Here is an 18351-nt window from a genome sequence, read left to right as displayed (position 1 = left end):
CTCCATATTTGAAATGTGCGCGCACATGTTTTTCTCTTTTGGCAACTCACTCCATTCGCCATGGGGTGTATTTTGCTGGTGATACACACAAGGATGTGGCTGGGCAAGGGGGTGTTAAAAATAGAACAACCTCTTCAGTTTGTGGAGGAAAATATGTACATTTCATATGGAAACTAACTCAAGAGCAGAGATTTTTGAGTGATTTCCGAGCGGGAGTACGATCACTATAAAAACTGCTCGGGGTCAGAGAAAAGTCAACAAACACAGTGTTCTCCTCGTGAAGTGAAGTTGGTTCACGGAACAAAAATTGGGTTAAGAAAAATCATTTCAAAATCTTGAGAATATTAAATTCCATAAAAAACAAAAATGCTAACAAATATGGAAAGTGCAAACAGTGCCATATCCGGTATCGGCAAAGTGCTTACCACCCCCTTTTCGATCAATGACATTTTGACGCGAAATCACGCCAATGAAAGACGTCTCTCACGCACCGATTCGGAATTGGAATTGTCCGCCGTGAATATGCGAAGTGAAGAGCCGCGGTACAAATGCAATCTTACCGTGTCCGACAGTGTTTCGAATTCCAGTCCCTCGGAAATAAAAATGGAGCCATCAATGAAATCCGCTGGATACAGATCACATTTCTATGCAACGTCGGCGGGTAATTTGGATAACAATAACCATTCGGATTATATGTCACACAAGTTGGGTTACTTTGGTGCTGCGGCGGCTGCCTTGGCCGCTGGCCGTCCTGAATGTCCCCTGGATATGAGACGCTGTGCCAGCAATGATTCCGGTAAGTTGAAAGAGCAGTCATTTTTGTACAATGAAAATGCATTACGGATTCCAAAAAACGGAGTTCGACAATGTCCTGAAATAATGTTGGCAATTTACTTATCAAAATCTTTTTTGTTTTTTTAGATTGTGATTCTCCACCCCCATCGTCGGGTAATGCCAGCGGCCATTATACTTCGCCAGGAAATGATGGCTCCTTGTCTCCTCTGCAAGATGACATGCAATCGGGCAGCATGGCCCGCAAGAAGCGTTCCCGGGCTGCCTTCAGTCATGCCCAGGTTTTTGAGTTGGAACGTCGTTTTGCCCAACAACGCTATCTGAGTGGTCCGGAACGCTCCGAATTGGCGAAAACTTTGCGCTTGACTGAGACCCAAGTTAAAATCTGGTTCCAAAATCGCCGTTACAAGACCAAACGCAAGCAAATCCAACAACACGAAGCTGCTCTCATGAATGTTGCCGCCAGCAAACGTGTTCCCGTTCAGGTTTTGGTGCGTGAAGATGGCACCACCACATATGCCCATATGTTTCCTCATGCCGCTGCTGCCGCCGCTTATCCACATGGTTTGGATCCCACACTCCTGAATATCTATCGCCATCAACTGCAAATGGCCTACGGAGTGGGAGTACCGCAAATGCCATTCCCCTACTTTCCCTATCCACATGCTGGACCAAATGGAAAAATTCCTCAGCCCATTCCTCCACCAGCCGGCGGTCATGGTGTCCAGCCACAACCCTTGAATAACGCAACCAGCCATTATCTGAATCATTCATCAGCCTCGTCATCGCCCACCCATCTGAATCACTGCACACCGAGTTCCAGTCCCAATGGCAACAACAACCACAACCACTCTGCCAACAATACATCCTCTGTCAAATATGAGCTGTCCTCCATGGACCAGGATAGTGAAACTCAATCGGGGTCTGAAGATTGTGAGGAAAATGTTGAAATTGATTAGATAGCCAACTTTGGCAAGGACAGAGGGGTTTGCCATGTAGCGGAGTGGCAACATATTTTGCATGTGATAGAAAAAAGTTTTAATTTTTTTGTTTTTGTAAATTATTTTTTATTAATTTTTTTAGTTAGTTAAAATTAGTGAAATTGTTTTAAATGATACGTTTCCAAGATTTACAGCTATGTAATTAACACCAAAGATTAGTTCCGTAAGTTACCGTTAAGTATTCCAATATTGGCCTTAAGGGGCCAGTAAAGATACAGTATTAGCATATTTTATTGTTGTAGGATAGATTTTAAGACGGAAATATGCCAAAAATTATATTTGAAATTAAAAAAAATAATAAATAAAAATTGATATATAAAAGTAAATAAATTTAATTTAAATTTTATTGAAATTTTTACTTCTCATTGTGAAATGTCGAAAAATTCATAAAAGGCTTAAAGAAGCTACACGGAGAATCAATTTTTGGACGATAAAAATAAACAAATATCTTCTTTTGAATTAAATTGATTTTTAGAAATAAAAATGTTTCAGAACCTACAAGAATCTACTAGTTTTGCTAATTTTTCCGATATCATCGTAGTAAATAGACCCACATCCTTATAGTTCTGGAACAAAGCAGTTATAGCAAAGAGCTTTTTATTCGGAGCATTACTGGTAAAATAGCAGTATTTAAACCTTGAAAATTGTTGGGAGAAGATAGTAAAAACTGTTTAGCAGCAATCACTATAAAACCAGTTTTATCTCGAGTGTTTGATGTAAGCTGAAGCACTGGTTATTAAAATTTGGGAGAACCTGGGTCATCCTAACTTTATGGGATATTTCAAAAAGTCTTTCTGACATACAAGTTTTTATTGTTCTGGTTTTTAAACCAATCTTGCTTCTTCGTAGTCAAAGTGGAACCAAGAGTTCTTAATGCCAGGAAAAATATCTGAAATTTTAAAAATCCACATGAAAGTTGTTCATTTAGAAATCGACAGTATATTCTTTAACTAAGGAGGTGGTGGTAGATTTTACCCTCTCTTCACATTTTGTTGAAAATCTCGACTATTGCTATGATTAAAGTACCAGTTTTGCTTAAATGAAAAAAAAATAATTTTTTTTTATTTTTTTGCAAAATTAAGAGGGTTAAAATTTCTGACCACGTCATAAAACACGTCCCAAAATTTCACCTCGACAGTTAAAGGATATTTATAAACATAAAGCAACTTTGTACTGAAAATACTACTCTACACAAAAAAGTTTTTACCTAATACGCAGCATAATTATTTACATAGTTCTGTGGCCTGAGTAAAGGCCAAATAAAAAATATGTTTTACAACATCGTTTAACACCAAAACTTTTTATAGAGGATACAGAATTGCTACTAACCACCAATCATTAGATTTCGAATTGTTGATGTTAGACTAATCAAATCAAATCAAATCAAATCAAATCGAATCAAATCAACAAGAAATACGAACAAGATTTATTTTCTTTGGAAACTGATCGCCAAAAACAACAAACATTGTCTCGGGAAATGTTGTAAACAAGACAGCAGCGAGCTGTTGGTTTCCTCTGCCAACAATTGTTAAGTATTTAGCAAAGCAACGCAGTAAAAGAATGGAGGGAGAATTTCAAAAATACGCAGACAATAGATAGCACTTCGATTTACTTTTGCTATTTTTTATGTGAACAATGAAAGCCTTTCCCGATACTCTAGAAGGAGTTTGGTGAGTAAATATGGCTGGAAAACTCAATAATAATACGACTAAAAATTTCAGCAATCTGAAACAATAATAATATGCACATTTCTTGCTATAAAATTATGCAAACATCACCTGAAAAATCAAATGCGAATGTAAACCAAAGCGAAATTTTTTCCAACAGCTGGAATTGATCTTCCCAGAAGGTACGCAAATGGAAAATTAATAAAAATTTCAAAATTGACTCTGAGAGGGATTTTTATATACCCACAGTCATATGGTTAGAGAGGGTATATGTCATTTGATACGGCCAAGACGTGTCTCATCGAAGTAACGGTTTTAGAACATAGGTCCCTTTGGACCAAATCCGTTTCAGGATATTTGGAGTCGATCTAGCGATGTCTGTCCATCCGTTCGTCTGTCTTTCTGGCTGGTGCGCACCATAACTCTCGAAGGGAGTATTCGATTTGGTCTAAACTTCGTACATCGCATGGTACAATAAAAAGGTAAGGTAGAGCTCCCAGCTGATTACAATTTTTTTCTAAGTGTGCCGACTTCTGCCAATTTTGTGTATGTATTTGTTGTTTTGAAAAATAAAAACGAAAAATTTTGAAAATCAATGATTGAAAGAAACTTAAATTTCTGGGCGCGCATTAATAATATTAACCAGATTTGCCATAGAATTGAAAGATTGAACACGTAGGATCATATTTTTGAGAGAACGTCCAGGCATTTCATTCATCTTTCGGAATACCTCCTTATTGTACCATGGTACATCGTAATATTATTATCAAACTTAAATCGGGTTCGGGTATGGCCAATATCGGTCCACTCCTTCTGGTATCTCCCCCACAAAAATTCGATTCAGACTTGGCAAATCTCAATTTCAATTTTATCAACATAAAATTTCTGATAAAATGGTAGAGATCGGACAATTCTTTGTGGTACCACCCCCACAAAGGGTCAAAGTCTTGAATATCCAAAATATCCCATTATTTCTACTAACACAAGATCTGCTGTGAAGATAGAATATATAAGTTCACTCCTTCTAGTACCTCCTCAACAAAGGGTCAACATTTGTAATAATTATAACTCTCATAAAATGTACTTCAAACAAGAGCCCGATTGTCTTCCGATTACTCACATCACTATATTTTTATTAAAGGTCGGGTGTGAAGATGGAATATATCGGACCACTCCTTCTGGTACCACTCCTTCTGGTACGTGAAATTAACATTCGATTCAATTTAGACTTGGACAAGATCTGTTATAAAGATGGTATAGATCTTTCCACTCCTTCAGGTATTTCCCCCACATAGGTTTCAAGATTTTGAAAAACCAAACGCTCAAAGAAAGCAAAACAAGCATTCACATTTCACACATACAAACATTTTTGCTAACAAACATTTTTGAAATAATGTCATAGATTCCTGTCCAGATGTTACCCTTAGGTTTTTGACCCGGGGAATTTGGTCAATATATATGTACACAATCGTGTTGTTAGGTATTCAAAACAATTTCACACGAAAGTTGTGGCCAATTTTACAGCTGAATATAATCCAATGGTCATCCAAAAAGCTAGACTTCTTCCCTGTATTTAGCTCTCTTCTAATGCGAAATTCCGTATCGATTGGTTTTGAATTGTGGCCTATAGAGTAACTACAAAATTAGACAGATTTATTTTTTTAGTCAATTTAAATTTATAAATGTAAATCTTAAAAACAATAGGCCTTAATTCTGATGATAACCCTAACCCATGCAAAATTTCGTGAGGATCGGACGATAATCGCGACATGTATATAATACCCTCAAAACGAAGTGTTGTAGGGTGGAAAAATTTATAAAATTTACCATTAAAATTTGGAAGTCAAATTGAAAAAATCGCATGTGATAAAAAACATGACAAAATGAACGATGAATTTATTAGGGAAATCTTTTGCAAAAAAATGTAACTGAAGTGTAGTATTTGCTCTCGGAAACTGAAAATCAAATTGGAAAAGAAAGCGACTAAGTGTTAAGGTAACAGAAAGCAGCTATAAAGACCAACAATAAAATAAAATGGCAAAAATTTTCAAAAATTAACTTTTCCAAAATTAATTATTATTTATACTATAACAAAAATAAGCTTCATATAATATTACTTTTCCAAGCTTATTCTACAATCAAGGTTTATGTTCTTAAGCTTATTATAATATTCTCAAGCCATTTTGGTATATTGGGAACATGTACCGTGTGTGAATGTATTAATAGATTCTTATAGGTATCTACATATTTCTCTTTTAGTCGCATACTTTTAAAAACTCACCTTCAATGTCTATCCTTAAATGTCGAAAACAAAGTAAACAAACACTCGCATTAACCGATGCTACGTACACGAACGAAATTAGGTAGAAGAAAGAATTATTTTTTTATTTCGATTTGTAACACACTTCCAGAGCGCGTTCTATTTTGAACTTTTGATTTTCTCTTTACTACTCCCTTTTTTACTCTTCACAACACTTATCCAACAAAACACCGATATTCTGCCATTTAATATGATATGCCATTTGACAAGATTGATAATATATTTTCATTAACAATTTACAACACATTATTGAATACACAAGCTTCCATTTAAACAACAACATAATTGCCCACATATATTTTGCAAATTTAAAAGCAATTTAACATTATTTAACACTTTTTAAACTTTTTTTATTGCAAATAGTCTGGAGCCCACCGAAAACCTTGCGAACGAATTTAAAGTCTAACAAAAACTAACTCCAAATTTGACAGTCATTTCCAGTGCAAAATAATAACGGCTTATGCTCTTTTCACTCTGAGTACGGAATTCAAGGGGAGCCATTTATGGGGAGAAGAGAAATTCAACTGCGTTTGCAAATGCAATGATCACAGAGAGGCTTGGCCTTTTAAGAGAGTTGTTTAAATGGGGGAGAAATGAAACAGGTGTTGTTATTGTTTATCGAATAACTTCAGGTTTGTGAGAAAACATAGGGAAGAAGTGTGAGATTTAAGTCCTGACTCAGGAGTAATTGGTGGAAAATAATTGGGAGGAAGTGGGAGAATTTTTTTATGAGTGTTGAGAAGATTATTAAAGAGAAAATAATTGTATTTTTTTATTTTTGCCATTACAGTGGTCAAAGAGAATTAGCCGTCTCACTCGGAATAGAATAAAGCAGGAATTGAAAGGGAATATACAGAAATCTGATTTCCTTTTTAGAATCACGGTTGCCATATTTTAGTAACTTTTTGGGACTGATAAGTAGGGTTTCAGTTTGGTAATTTTTTTAGATAATTATTTTTGAAAAATGTCGAAATATGTGCGAGGGACCAGATTTAGTGTACCGAAGTGTGTACATGTCATCCGATACTGATAAAAATACTGGGATGTGCAAAACTTAAAGAAATCGCACAATCTTTTCCAATTTTATGAAATCACATATGTCTCTTGTTCAGATATATTTTGATATTTCAAAAATCTCTGACTTGTTTCGCAAGTTAAGAGAGACATTATTATTGAAAATGTTAACCCTTTGTGAGGATCGTACCATAAGAGTTGGTCCGATTTGCATCATCTTCATACCTGATCTTTTGTTAATAAAATTATTAAAATATCTAAAATTTGAAAACAATCGGATCGGATTTTTTCGCATTGTATGAGAGATATAATTATCCAAAATGTTGACCCTTTGTGGAGAAAGTAGTTTATGGTAAGGCCCGATATTGTCCATTTTCGCATATAACCTTCTTAGTTCTTCTTAATTGATATGAGGTTACCTTAATTATGAAGGCCTTGTTTAAACTGTTATATTTCAATGACAGTTTTATAAATTGTTGTTATTTTTTAGGAATATCTTTTAATTGAACTCGACTGTAACAAAAAATATAAAATATTTGAAGTTATTTTTTTTAAATAATTTATTTGTGATGTCAAGAATATTTCATTTTTCATAAGAAATGATAATCACGGAATTCATTAATTCAAGCGTGAGGAACTCGTTTTTTTGCTAAATATTTGTAATAAACTCCCCTTCCTATTTATTCAGGATCCAAGCACATTCATGGAAAAATTTTGTAGATCAATACATCCCGATTTGGATTTGGGAACAACGTGCATTAACTGGTTTCGACAGGCCACAACCAAGTGCTCCACTCTAATGGCGAATGTTAAGGACCCAACTAAACACCTCTGGGCTTCGCTAATGGATTTCATATTTCCCGAAAGGCAAACAGGACTCATTTCAAAACAAATACCATTAACGATGCATCCACACCATTTGACTTTAGACGATTGCCAGTCACTGTTCAATGACATAGTCGAGGATTATGTGAGGAGAGCTCCCCGTTATTCAGAAGAAACCAAGACAGTTGTCAGGTTATGGCAGATTTTGTATTCCATGGTGGGAATAATGTTTTTGCTGTCATTGCTATTGTTTGTGAAATATCTTCATGGAAGAGGAAGAAGGCCTCTCAAAATAGCGGCCAAAGCAGAGGAATGTTCACATCCTACCAAATGTCTGCAGGCTGCAGCCAGGAGAAGTTTAAATTTGGCCAAATGTGAAAATCGCCATCTACGTGTTCTGCCGTTGGTTCAGCCGGCTGAACTCATTACTCCTGATGGAGCACCGGTTTTGGCCATAAAACTGAAATCGAAATATGATCTGATAGGGTCGAAGAAGATTTTGGGTACTATGGAGGCTGACAGCAGACTATATAGCGCACTAAAAAATGATGAAAGAGCTTTGAAAGAATGCAAAATTCAAACCATTGCAAAGGCTTTGGAAATTATTGGCAACACGACAAGAAAATTACATTTGTTAATATGTTTTGAAGATGATGCCATCTTTGAAGAAGAAATTCTTGAGAAAACGAAGGTGGAAGAACTTATCCCACAAAAGAGCAAAATTCCCGTAATTCCAAGTAAAATAAAATCGCCGACTAGTCTTCGAAGAAAAGCTTCACCCAAAACATCGGGGGTGGAAAATCTTGGCAAGAGCTCTCCACGTTTTGGGGGTAACGTAAATAGAAAGCCGGTTGATTCGATAGGAGATTCTGGTTCTCCACGTTCAAGTTTTATTAGCAAAAGAAGTTCTGTTATGTCCACCGCATCATCACCGTCGCATAGTCCTCGGAAAGCCATAGCTGTACAAAAAAATCGTAAGACCTCCCAAAACACTTCACCAAGAAAATAGAAAAAAAAAAAACTTGTATTTTTTTTTTTGAGTTGTGAACTATGTTATTCATACTTCAAATACATTTTTTTTTTAATTTGTGAAGTTTTGTCTGGTCTTTTTGATTTGTGAAAATATTTTTATTTTATTAAAGCAATATATTAAGAAGGATTTTTAGCAGTTCTGTTTGAAATTTATTATACAATCTGTGATCTGTGAGGTATAAAGTTGTGATCTATATTCCGATTAAATCAAATTTAAGTGATAATTGAAGATTTTTAGCTGGAAAGGGAATACCAATCCGTAATCAGGAATTTTCTGTCAATACAAAGAAAGATGCTCAATCACCAATATCAATCATGTAAGTAGAATAAAATACAGAAAATGGCTATGCATATATTCAAATGTAATTTAATCCGGGGAGTTTACGTTTTTGGTCTTTGTGGAGTTTTAAGAATAAAATTAGTTGTAATTCCATTTGGGGGAGGATGCGTAATAGCAACAATAGAAACAAAGTTTATAGGAAATTATTGTTATAATAGGGGTGATTATCTCTTTGGATAAAATCCGTTTAGAGTCAGTTCGCACGATAACTCAAGAAGGAAGTATCCGATTTGGTTCGAAACTTAAAAATATTTTTCTGCAGCTACGAACCTATGTAGAAGTAACTTTGAACTTAATATTAAGTCAATCAATTCCTTAAAATTTTAAAAATTATAAAAATATCCTCTACTAAAATTAAATCTTTTCTTAAACTAAGAGAGCGATTCTATAAAAACCCAGACTCTAATTTCTAAGTCACGGCGTTTAATTTGTATTATATTTTTCTCAGTGCTAAGTAATGTGGACATTGATAAAAGAAGAATAGTAATTTACTATTTGCTTAAGCTTTAAAAATAGTTACCAAATTAAAAACCTAGGTACCAACCACAAAAAAGTTACCAAACTGTGGTTAGTGTGGCAACCTTGGCACTAACTTGTTAGACTAGAAAAGGAAATCAGATTTTTGCATATTTTCTTTTCACTTCCTGCTCTGTTCGATACCGAAAAAGAGATCTAATTCTCTTTGTCCATTGTAATTGCAAAAAAAAAAAAAATACAACTCTCCAATTAAACTCCATTATTTTCCACCACTACTCCCTCTTCCGTCACACATTATTCCTCAAATTCCGAAGTTTATCGATAAATAATAACAACACCTGTTTCGGTTCTCTCTCATTAAAATTTCTCTCGTGAAGGGTCAAGCCTCTCTGTGATCATTGCATTTGCAAATGCAGTTGGGATTCTCTTCTCCACATAAATGGTTTCCTCTTAATTCCATACTCAGAGTAAAAAGAGCATAAACCGTTATAATTTTGTTCAACAAACGAATGTCAATTTTGGAGTTAGTTTTTGTTAGACTTTAAATTCGTTCGCAAGGTTTTCGGTGGGCTCCATACAATTTGCATTAAAAAGTGGTTTAAAAGTGCTAATTAATCCTTATATTCAGTTTAAATGTGCAAAATACATTTATGTGGTTCTTTAAAAGAAGGTTTTTGTTTTCAAGAATATGTTGTAAAGAGCAAATGAACAGATATCTAGTTTGCCAATTGGCTATATGAAATGGAAGAATGCCATGTTTTGTTTTGCTGTATGAGTGCAATAATAAAGGGGTGGGGAGGCGAAACCACCATTTGAAACAAATCAAAACGAGTTTGGTTTAGTGATGCGTCGAATGTTGAGAAATAGTTAGGGAAGTGTGTTGAATATTGATATGACAAATGAATAAGTGCTTTATTGTTATCGTTTCGTTCGTGCATGGAGCCTCGGTTAACGCGAGTGTTCGTTTACTTCGTTTTCGGCATTTAAGGGTATACATTGCAGGTGAGTTTTCCATATGTATAATACGACAAAGAGATATTTATATACATATCATGATTTATGAATGTATTAAAGAATCTATTAAGAAATTGGTCCGTCTGGTTAGGAATTGTCAAGCAGATTCGTTCTGAGGGAGTAAGATAGTTTTATTGCCTTTTGCATGTAAAATGTGACAAGTCTGCAATTAAAAGAATCTAAGCACAAAAAGAAAAAAAAAAAAAAACAATAAATAAGCAAAAAAATGTGCGACTTCTCACTCTTGCACAAAAACAAAACTCTAGATTCCAAAAAAAAAAACGAAGATGGAGAAGTGCTACAGACAGAACTAATATTTACTGTATAACTTTTACAAGCCCACTAATACCGCGTGCTGCGTTGCTAGTGACATTACATACAAAATTTACCACATTTCCCACCATGATAATATTTTTGGTACGACCTTATTTCCCAAATACGCAAGGTCCATATATTTAGGCAACCAAATAAAATCACAGCAAAATTTTAAAAAATCATTTTTCATTCACATTTTTGTATAATTCGTTGTATTTTCGACATACAAATTACCAAAACACAAGTTATTTTAAAAATGTTACCAATTTTGGTAGAATTTTGCCAACTATGGCATCCGTAATTCTAACTTCTTCATATTGAAAAGGAAATCCTATTTTTCTATTCTCTTTTACTCTTTTCTCTATTCATAACCAAGTGAGAAGACCAACTCTGACCTCTCTCCATAAGTGTCCCCAACACTCATTACCAAAATATCTCATTCTCTTCAAAGTAAAGGAAATCGTTTTCTTTCTTCTATTCCCTTTTACTTCCTGCCCTAGTTAAAAGAGTGTGAGATGACTAATTCTCTTTGACCATTGTAAAAACAACACACAACTGCGTTCTCATCAGAAATGTCCCCAACACTTATCAGTAAAATTTCGCATTCCCCTCCAATTATGTTCCCTTACTCACTCACACTTCCCGACATGTTATTCTCCATATCACGAAGTTCATTGATAAACAATAACAACACCTGTTTCAGTTCTCCCTTATTAACATTTCTCTCGCGAAGGGTAAAGCCTCTCTATGATCATTGCATTTGCAAATACAGTTGGATTTCTCTTCTCCACATGAATGGCTCCCCTTGAATCCCATACTCAGAGCAAAAAGAGCATAAACCGTTATAATTTTGTTCTTGAAATGACTATCAAATTTGGAGTTAGTTTTTGTTAGACTTTAAATTCGTTCGCAAGGTTTTCGATTGGCTCCATGCAATTTGCAATAAAAATTGTTAAAAAGTGTTTAATAATGTTTATATTTAGTTTAAATGTGCAAAATACATTTATGTGATTCTTTTAAAGGAAGTTTTTGTTTTCAAGAATATGTTGTAAAGTGCAAATGAACAGATATTATCTAGTTTGCCAATTGGCGATGTTTTGTTGTATGAGTGTGAAGGGAAAGGGATGGTGAGGCAAAACCACAATTTGAAACAAATCTAAACAAGTTTGATTTTGTGGTGCTTCGTATGTTGAGAAATAGGGAAGTGTGTTGAATATTGATATGACAAATAAGTTCTTTCTTCTTTCGTTTCGTTCGTGTATGGAGCCTCGGTTAACGCGAGTATTCGTTTACTTCGTTTTCGGCAATTAAAGGTAGACAATGCAGGTGAGTTATTATGTATTTTATATAGCAGAGAGAAAAAGATACATACTATCATATGATTTATGAATGTATTGAATTTCAATATATTTACTAAGTAAAGAATATATTAATGAATAGGCTAGGAATTGTCCATCAACTTCATTTTGAGAGAGTATGGTAGTTTTATTCTCTTTTGCAAGCAAAGTGTGAGAAGTAAATAGACTGCCGATTTGCTAACACGAAACAATTGGTCCGCGATACAAAGGAACAATGCATGTATTTGTTTTTGAATTTTGTATTTTACAATATGTGAACAAAATAATGAAAGAGACACTATCAAGAGAATTTTGAAATAAATGTCGTGCGTTGAATTTCTACATATTTTATAATTTTTAATTGATGGTTCCAATCATGACGGAGATTAAAATGCATCAACGTGCATACTTGCAAATCTATGATTTTATAAAATAAAAAATAAAATAATAATGAGCCAAAAAAGAAGAATTTGCAATTTTTGCAGCTTTGTTACTTTTGCTTGTAGACTCAAAAAAAAAAAAAAAAAAATAAGAGGCGGAAATGAGTTAAAATGTCTTGAACGAAACCATTTTTTTTTGCAAGAATTCGCAAAATTTATAAGAATTGCAAGCATTTGTCATCCAGTAACCATTCCCAACATATATTAAACATTTTAGGGTAACCAGACAAAAATAATATACTGCGACTTTTTTGTATAAAACTGTTAACAATTATAGCCACAAATTTTGCGGAAATTTGTTTTATTGAAGATCAGAACCAAAAACTTGTCTGTTTAAAAATATATTTAGAGCATTCAAACTACTATTTAAGTCGTAAATGTTTGGATCATTCTGAAATATTGGTCAAAGACTCGACATATTGATCGATATCGATACATATCATCACATAACAACGAAAAAAGTCGATGTATGTGTTTTAGTCCATCGGTGTTACAATTTAACACAATAATCACTCTTAAGGTTACATTTTTGGACCGAACTTCACGAAATTTTATTTATTTAAAATTGTTTTAAATTGAAGAGTGTTGGCTTGTTAGTTCTAGATACCATAGTATTTTTTTATTGCAAAATTGTCAGGCTTAATCCCTTTATTGTTGTTTTTATAAAAACAGCGTTTTTTAATTAGTGGAGAACGATGGTAATTTTTACCAGGAGATAAGGCAGGGAATACCTAGGTGTCGGAAAGAGCCACCAATCCTCATAAGTTCCCTTGTCTTTTGTCTGGGATATTCTCCCCAGTAGTTATTTTAAAAATAACTTCTATTACAAAAAACTTTTTTATCCAAGTGACGAGCTTACGATCTCAATAGAAGAGGAACCAAAGAATTGCATAGAACTAAAATTGTAAGATTTAGAAGATTTTCCAAAAGAATTTTAGTTTTATGAAATACTTTGGTTTCTCTTCTATAGAGCTAACGATCTCGTCACTTGGGTAAAAAGTATATTTTTTTAATAGAAGTTATTTTTAAAATAAGAGAAGGGAAAATATTCCAGACAAAAAACAATGAGGATTAGTGGCTCTTTCCGAAACCTATGTATTCCTTGCCTTACCCCCTTATAAGAACAACAATAAAGGGATTAACCCTGACCATTTTGGAACAATATTTTTCAATGTCAATGCTTTTTAATAAAATCACATCCCAATCTAAACCGATTTCAATATAATTTGATAAAATTTACTTTTGCAACAAATTCCGTTACACCTTCCAAATTTCATTGAAATTGGAGGTACATTTCGTCACTCATCCCAAATTTCATTGAAATAGGACGTACATATCGTGTGTTGTTTATCAAATAAACGAAATCGGTCGAAAATATATATGGGAGCTATATCCGAATCTGAACAGATTTCAATATAATTTGGCTAATAAATGTTCGTTTCAAATTCCGTTCCACATTCCAAATTTCATTGAAATTAGAGATACATAGCATATTTGGTGCATCAAATACATGAAATCTGCCGAAAATATATATGAGAGCTTTATCCAAACCTGAGCCGAATTCAAAATAATTTGGCTAATTTTTTGTTTGTTCCAATTCCGTTATGCATTCAAAATTTGAAGTCCGTATCTGTAATTGGTCAATAGATATTTGCATATTAAATCTAAATTTTTGGGATGTACCTCCGATTCTGATGCTATGTTTCCAGTTTCAAGTGCAATTTCAAAAATTTAAATGGCCTGCATTTACTTTCAGGCGATGTTGTAGTATATTATATAAATTTTCAGGAAAATCTGTGCAGTGGTTTTCGAGTCCAAACAAACAAACATTTTCCTCTTATAGATATAGATAGCTCTCATATAAATCTTGTGCACCAAATTTGTAATATCAGCCCAAATAGTAGGTATTTTGACACATACGATCGAATTCTGCCCAGAAACATGTCTGCATTTAGTGAATTTGGTGAAAATCAGTTCATATATAGATATAGCTCCCTTATATGTGTTTCATTCGATGTAATATTCCGCAACTGAGTAATATGCTCTACAATGTTATTCGGTGTAGGATATTAGATACAGCATGGAAATGACTTTGCCAAATGTTGTCGACATAATTCTTCAAAATATATTTTTCTCCAATTGGGTGTAAAATATGCACCAGTCGTTCTATGTTTGTCTAATTAAGTTGGAGTTTGGGGCCTTACGTTCAAGTTCCGTCCACAATATAGTTTGGCAAGTTTGAGGTTCAACATGATTTCACTTTGAAAGCCGTGTTTCGCATCCCTTGATTTACTTCACACGATCTTTTTAATTTATTGAAAATTGCATGGAATCCTGATACCCATATCTGAAAGATAATCATATTATGAAGAAGCAATTCTCGTCCCTGATTAAAGTTAACGTTCCCGAATGCTTTGCAATTTATATGTATGTACGCACTTGCAAATTTATGTAGACATACATATGTTATCCTGCATCGAATGCATGTTTATAAGTTGACTGTGAGAGATTTAATATTTGCTGATTTGTCGGCCAATTACACAGCAAATGTTTATGTTTGTTTAGACAACTTGTTGTGATTTATGGAGAGAAAAAATGCGTGTGTGCGTTTATTCACACAACAAGCAAAAACAACAAATTTGAGTTTTACACAAAATACGAACACGATTGCAAAATAGACAATAAAAATCGTTTGGGAAAAATACATGTTCTCTATATAAACCCTCAATATATAAAATTATTCAAATTATTCGAATTACTCAATTTCCAATCAAGGAAAACAATTCATTTTTTTTTGCAATAGCACTTAGAATTGAAACTCTTAAGTGTCGCTACTTAAGTATAATTAAAGTGGCTTTTGTTCTTAAGAATGTGACTTGCTTGCTACAGACGAAAGCTAAATGGCCAGAAGTGTGGATCCGCAAGAGCATGATCTGTGGCAAGTGGACCGTGCATAACAACAACAGCCTTGACCCATCATCCATTGGCTGGTGTATGGTGTATGGAAACACTTAAGCCAAACTAAAAAGCTACTTAAGTAGAAAGAAACATTTCTTGCCTTGGGCCACGAAAAAGCAGCAGCAGCAGTCATAATTAGCCATTATTAGATTCTGTACTTTTGTAATCGAAAATATTTACAGACACATCTGCATTTTGCAGTGGAATGCAATGCATTTTTTATTTGATTTTCGACGATCATTGATGTGCTCCATAAATCGTTTTTAAGATCTTTTTGAATTTATTAGAACTTTTCATTTTCAATCTTTCAATTGTTGTAAACACCCAGCTATTGCTGGCATTTGTTTGGTTCACTGATGTTGTGAAAAGCTTTGTAATTTTGCACATTGTTCAGTGATTTAAGTTTCTTAGATTGGCCATTGTTTAAAGTGTTTTGTTCTAATTTAAGTTATCGTAAATGTACACAGAACACACTGTACGGAGGGGCAGGAGCGTGGCATTTGGGTGGGGGAGTTTTATAAAAATAATATTAGTATTGCTCAAAGTAAGTTATTGAGAAAGTAAATCACAATGTAATGTTTGAATTTTTTGGGGTGAGGTTCAACAAGGAGTGTTCCGATATTGTCAAATATAATGGCGCACGAAATTACAACCAAATCGCTTCGCTTTTTATGAGATATATGATTTTTGTTTTGAAAACGTTTGCTGTTTTTTTTAAGAATCGGAAACATTTTGGAAAATGTAGAATATTATGAAATTTGGGGCCGATTTTCCTTAATAATATCGAAAAAAAATTGCAAAACTAGAAGATAATAAAATATTGACAGACAGAGATAACCGATATTAGCTGATGTGGGCAGAGTTTCAATCTAATAGAATATTTCGTCCACTTTGTAACGGAATACTTTCTTACTTGCCCAACAAATGCTTTCACTTATAGTATGTCTAATGTTAAAAGGAAAGGATTCTCCCATACTGGTTCCTCACCTAAAAGTTCAAGATTTTATAATAATTACTATCTTAAAATATGAAATAGTTTAGTCTTTGTTAGAGCGATTTAAAAATTGTATTTCCCATTAAATAATTCTAAAATTTTGCAAAAACAGGCCGGACAGGGCTAAAATAATAAAAAGACCGAATATAAGGAGGTTCTATTATGTGGGGGCTACACCAAAACGTGAACCTCCACAGACAATTTTCTGTCCTAGGATGTAGTATCCATTACGAACTTCAAATACTAAATTTGAAACAATCCCGGTGAATAATGTCGCTAAAATCAACAAAGAACCGAATATCCGGAGGTACCGTTATATGGGGACTATACGAAGACGTGGACCTGCACAGACAATTTTCTGTCTTAGACTGTAGTATCCATTACGAACTTCAAATATCAAATTTGAAACATTTCCGGTGAATAATGTGGGTTAAATCACCAAAAGACCGAAAATAGGAAGGTACAATTAAATGGGGGTTATACCAAAACACGGTTCATCTTCAATACCAAAAGTCCTGCATACATTATATACATTTGAGTATATATTTGGCTGGAAAACCACAAGTGGCTATCATTAGGGCACTCCAGCATTTAAATGTGAATAACTCTTTTGTGTTTCGTACCATCGCTCGTTACCGTGATACTGGTGGCGTAGCCCGACGTCAAAGAAGTGGACGGAAGACAACAGCAACATCAGCAGAAATGGTTTGGAGAATAAAGAAGCGACTTGATCGAAAACCGCGTCGTTGTGGCCGAAAAATGGCTCGTGAGCTGAGCATATCGAAATATTCCATTCGGCAAATATTGAAAAATGAGCTCGTGGTAAAGCCATTAAATTTCCAAAAAGTGGATGAACTTACTCCGCAACAGAAATAAAATAGACTCAAAAGTGCTAAAGAGTTGCTTCACTTGGTCGAAAGTGGTGAACTGCCGAATTTGGTTTTCTCCGCTCCGATGAGCGAAAATATTCTGGAGGGTGTATTAAAGCCTTGCAAACGCAAACATTTTGGCCGCAGACTTTGGACATTCCAACATGACTAAACACCATCACACTCAACATGCACCAGCACTTGAGTGGTTACAAAATGAGGTTCCTTGCTTCATTTCCAGCTCACAATGACCACCAAAATCTCCCGATACCAATCCGTTGGACTATTGTGTCTAGAGTATTTTGGAAAGCAAGGTTGGCACTGAAAAATACCAAAGTGTCGATCACCTCAAGCAAGCGCTTCGCCGGGAATGGACCAAAATGCCGCAGAGCAATATTCAGGCAGCGTGTGATGGTTTCATTGGCCATTTGTAGGTCATAATTCGTGACAATGGTGACAAAATCGAACAAATCTAAACCTATTCTAAAATTTGATGCTATTTCCGACATTTGCTCATTCAATAAAATTAAAAAAAAAAAATGTAAACTTTTTGCAGTTTTTTTTATGTCACCCTGTGTATACTTTTTACAAACGGATTGATTGGAAGGTATAAAAATACATAAATTTTCTCCTCCTTAAATAATTGAAAAAATTTGTTCCCGCCCATGACCAATTGAAATTCGCATGTTTGCCATAAGGTCTGATCCGTTTTAATTATTTTATTTATTTAGTTATTATTTTCGATTGCTCCATAATACTTTGCTAATAGTCTCGATGTACGAAAGCAAATGTACAGGCCATAGAGGCATGGAACAGCAGCTGCCCCCAAAATCACAAGTGAATATGGCAAATAGAATTGTTCATTTAGTACTTGTACTCGCTATTAATTGTAAATTAAAAGCAAAACACTACAACAACAATAACATATATACACACACCCATAGCTGGAGATGGCA

General features: G+C 34.4%; 2 protein-coding genes across 2 annotated transcripts; both read left to right on the top strand.

The window, feature by feature from the left end:
• The first annotated feature begins 272 nt into the window (after positions 1-272).
• Positions 273-2123, top strand: LOC101890879 (homeobox protein bagpipe). Its single transcript, XM_005180541.4, has 2 exons — positions 273-796; positions 922-2123. The coding sequence occupies exons 1-2, from the start codon at positions 367-369 to the stop codon at positions 1749-1751; spliced, it is 1260 nt and encodes a 419-aa protein (XP_005180598.2). The 5' UTR covers positions 273-366; the 3' UTR covers positions 1752-2123.
• Positions 2124-7321: 5198 nt separating this feature from the next.
• LOC105261636 (uncharacterized) lies at positions 7322-8734 on the top strand. The gene is made up of 2 exons (XM_011292983.3): positions 7322-7423; positions 7483-8734. Exons 1-2 carry the CDS (start codon positions 7394-7396, stop codon positions 8626-8628), a joined length of 1176 nt encoding a protein of 391 aa, XP_011291285.1. The 5' UTR covers positions 7322-7393; the 3' UTR covers positions 8629-8734.
• The last annotated feature ends 9617 nt before the right edge of the window (positions 8735-18351 follow it).

This window comes from Musca domestica, unplaced genomic scaffold (genome assembly GCF_030504385.1).
Source record: "Musca domestica strain aabys unplaced genomic scaffold, Musca_domestica.polishedcontigs.V.1.1 33, whole genome shotgun sequence".
Taxonomy (NCBI): Eukaryota; Metazoa; Arthropoda; class Insecta; order Diptera; family Muscidae; genus Musca; species Musca domestica.
Note: the sequence above shows the minus strand (reverse complement) of the source record. Positions and strands in the feature narration are given on the sequence as shown.

Coding starts and splice junctions, on each gene's coding strand:
- LOC101890879 (XM_005180541.4), top strand. CDS start 367: ATGCTAACAAATATGGAAAGTGCAAACAGTGCCATATCCGGTATCGGC. Junction 797..921: donor CTGTGCCAGCAATGATTCCG/GTAAGTTGAAAG, acceptor TTGTTTTTTTAG/ATTGTGATTCTCCACCCCCA.
- LOC105261636 (XM_011292983.3), top strand. CDS start 7,394: ATGATAATCACGGAATTCATTAATTCAAGC. Junction 7,424..7,482: donor CGGAATTCATTAATTCAAGC/GTGAGGAACTCG, acceptor CTATTTATTCAG/GATCCAAGCACATTCATGGA.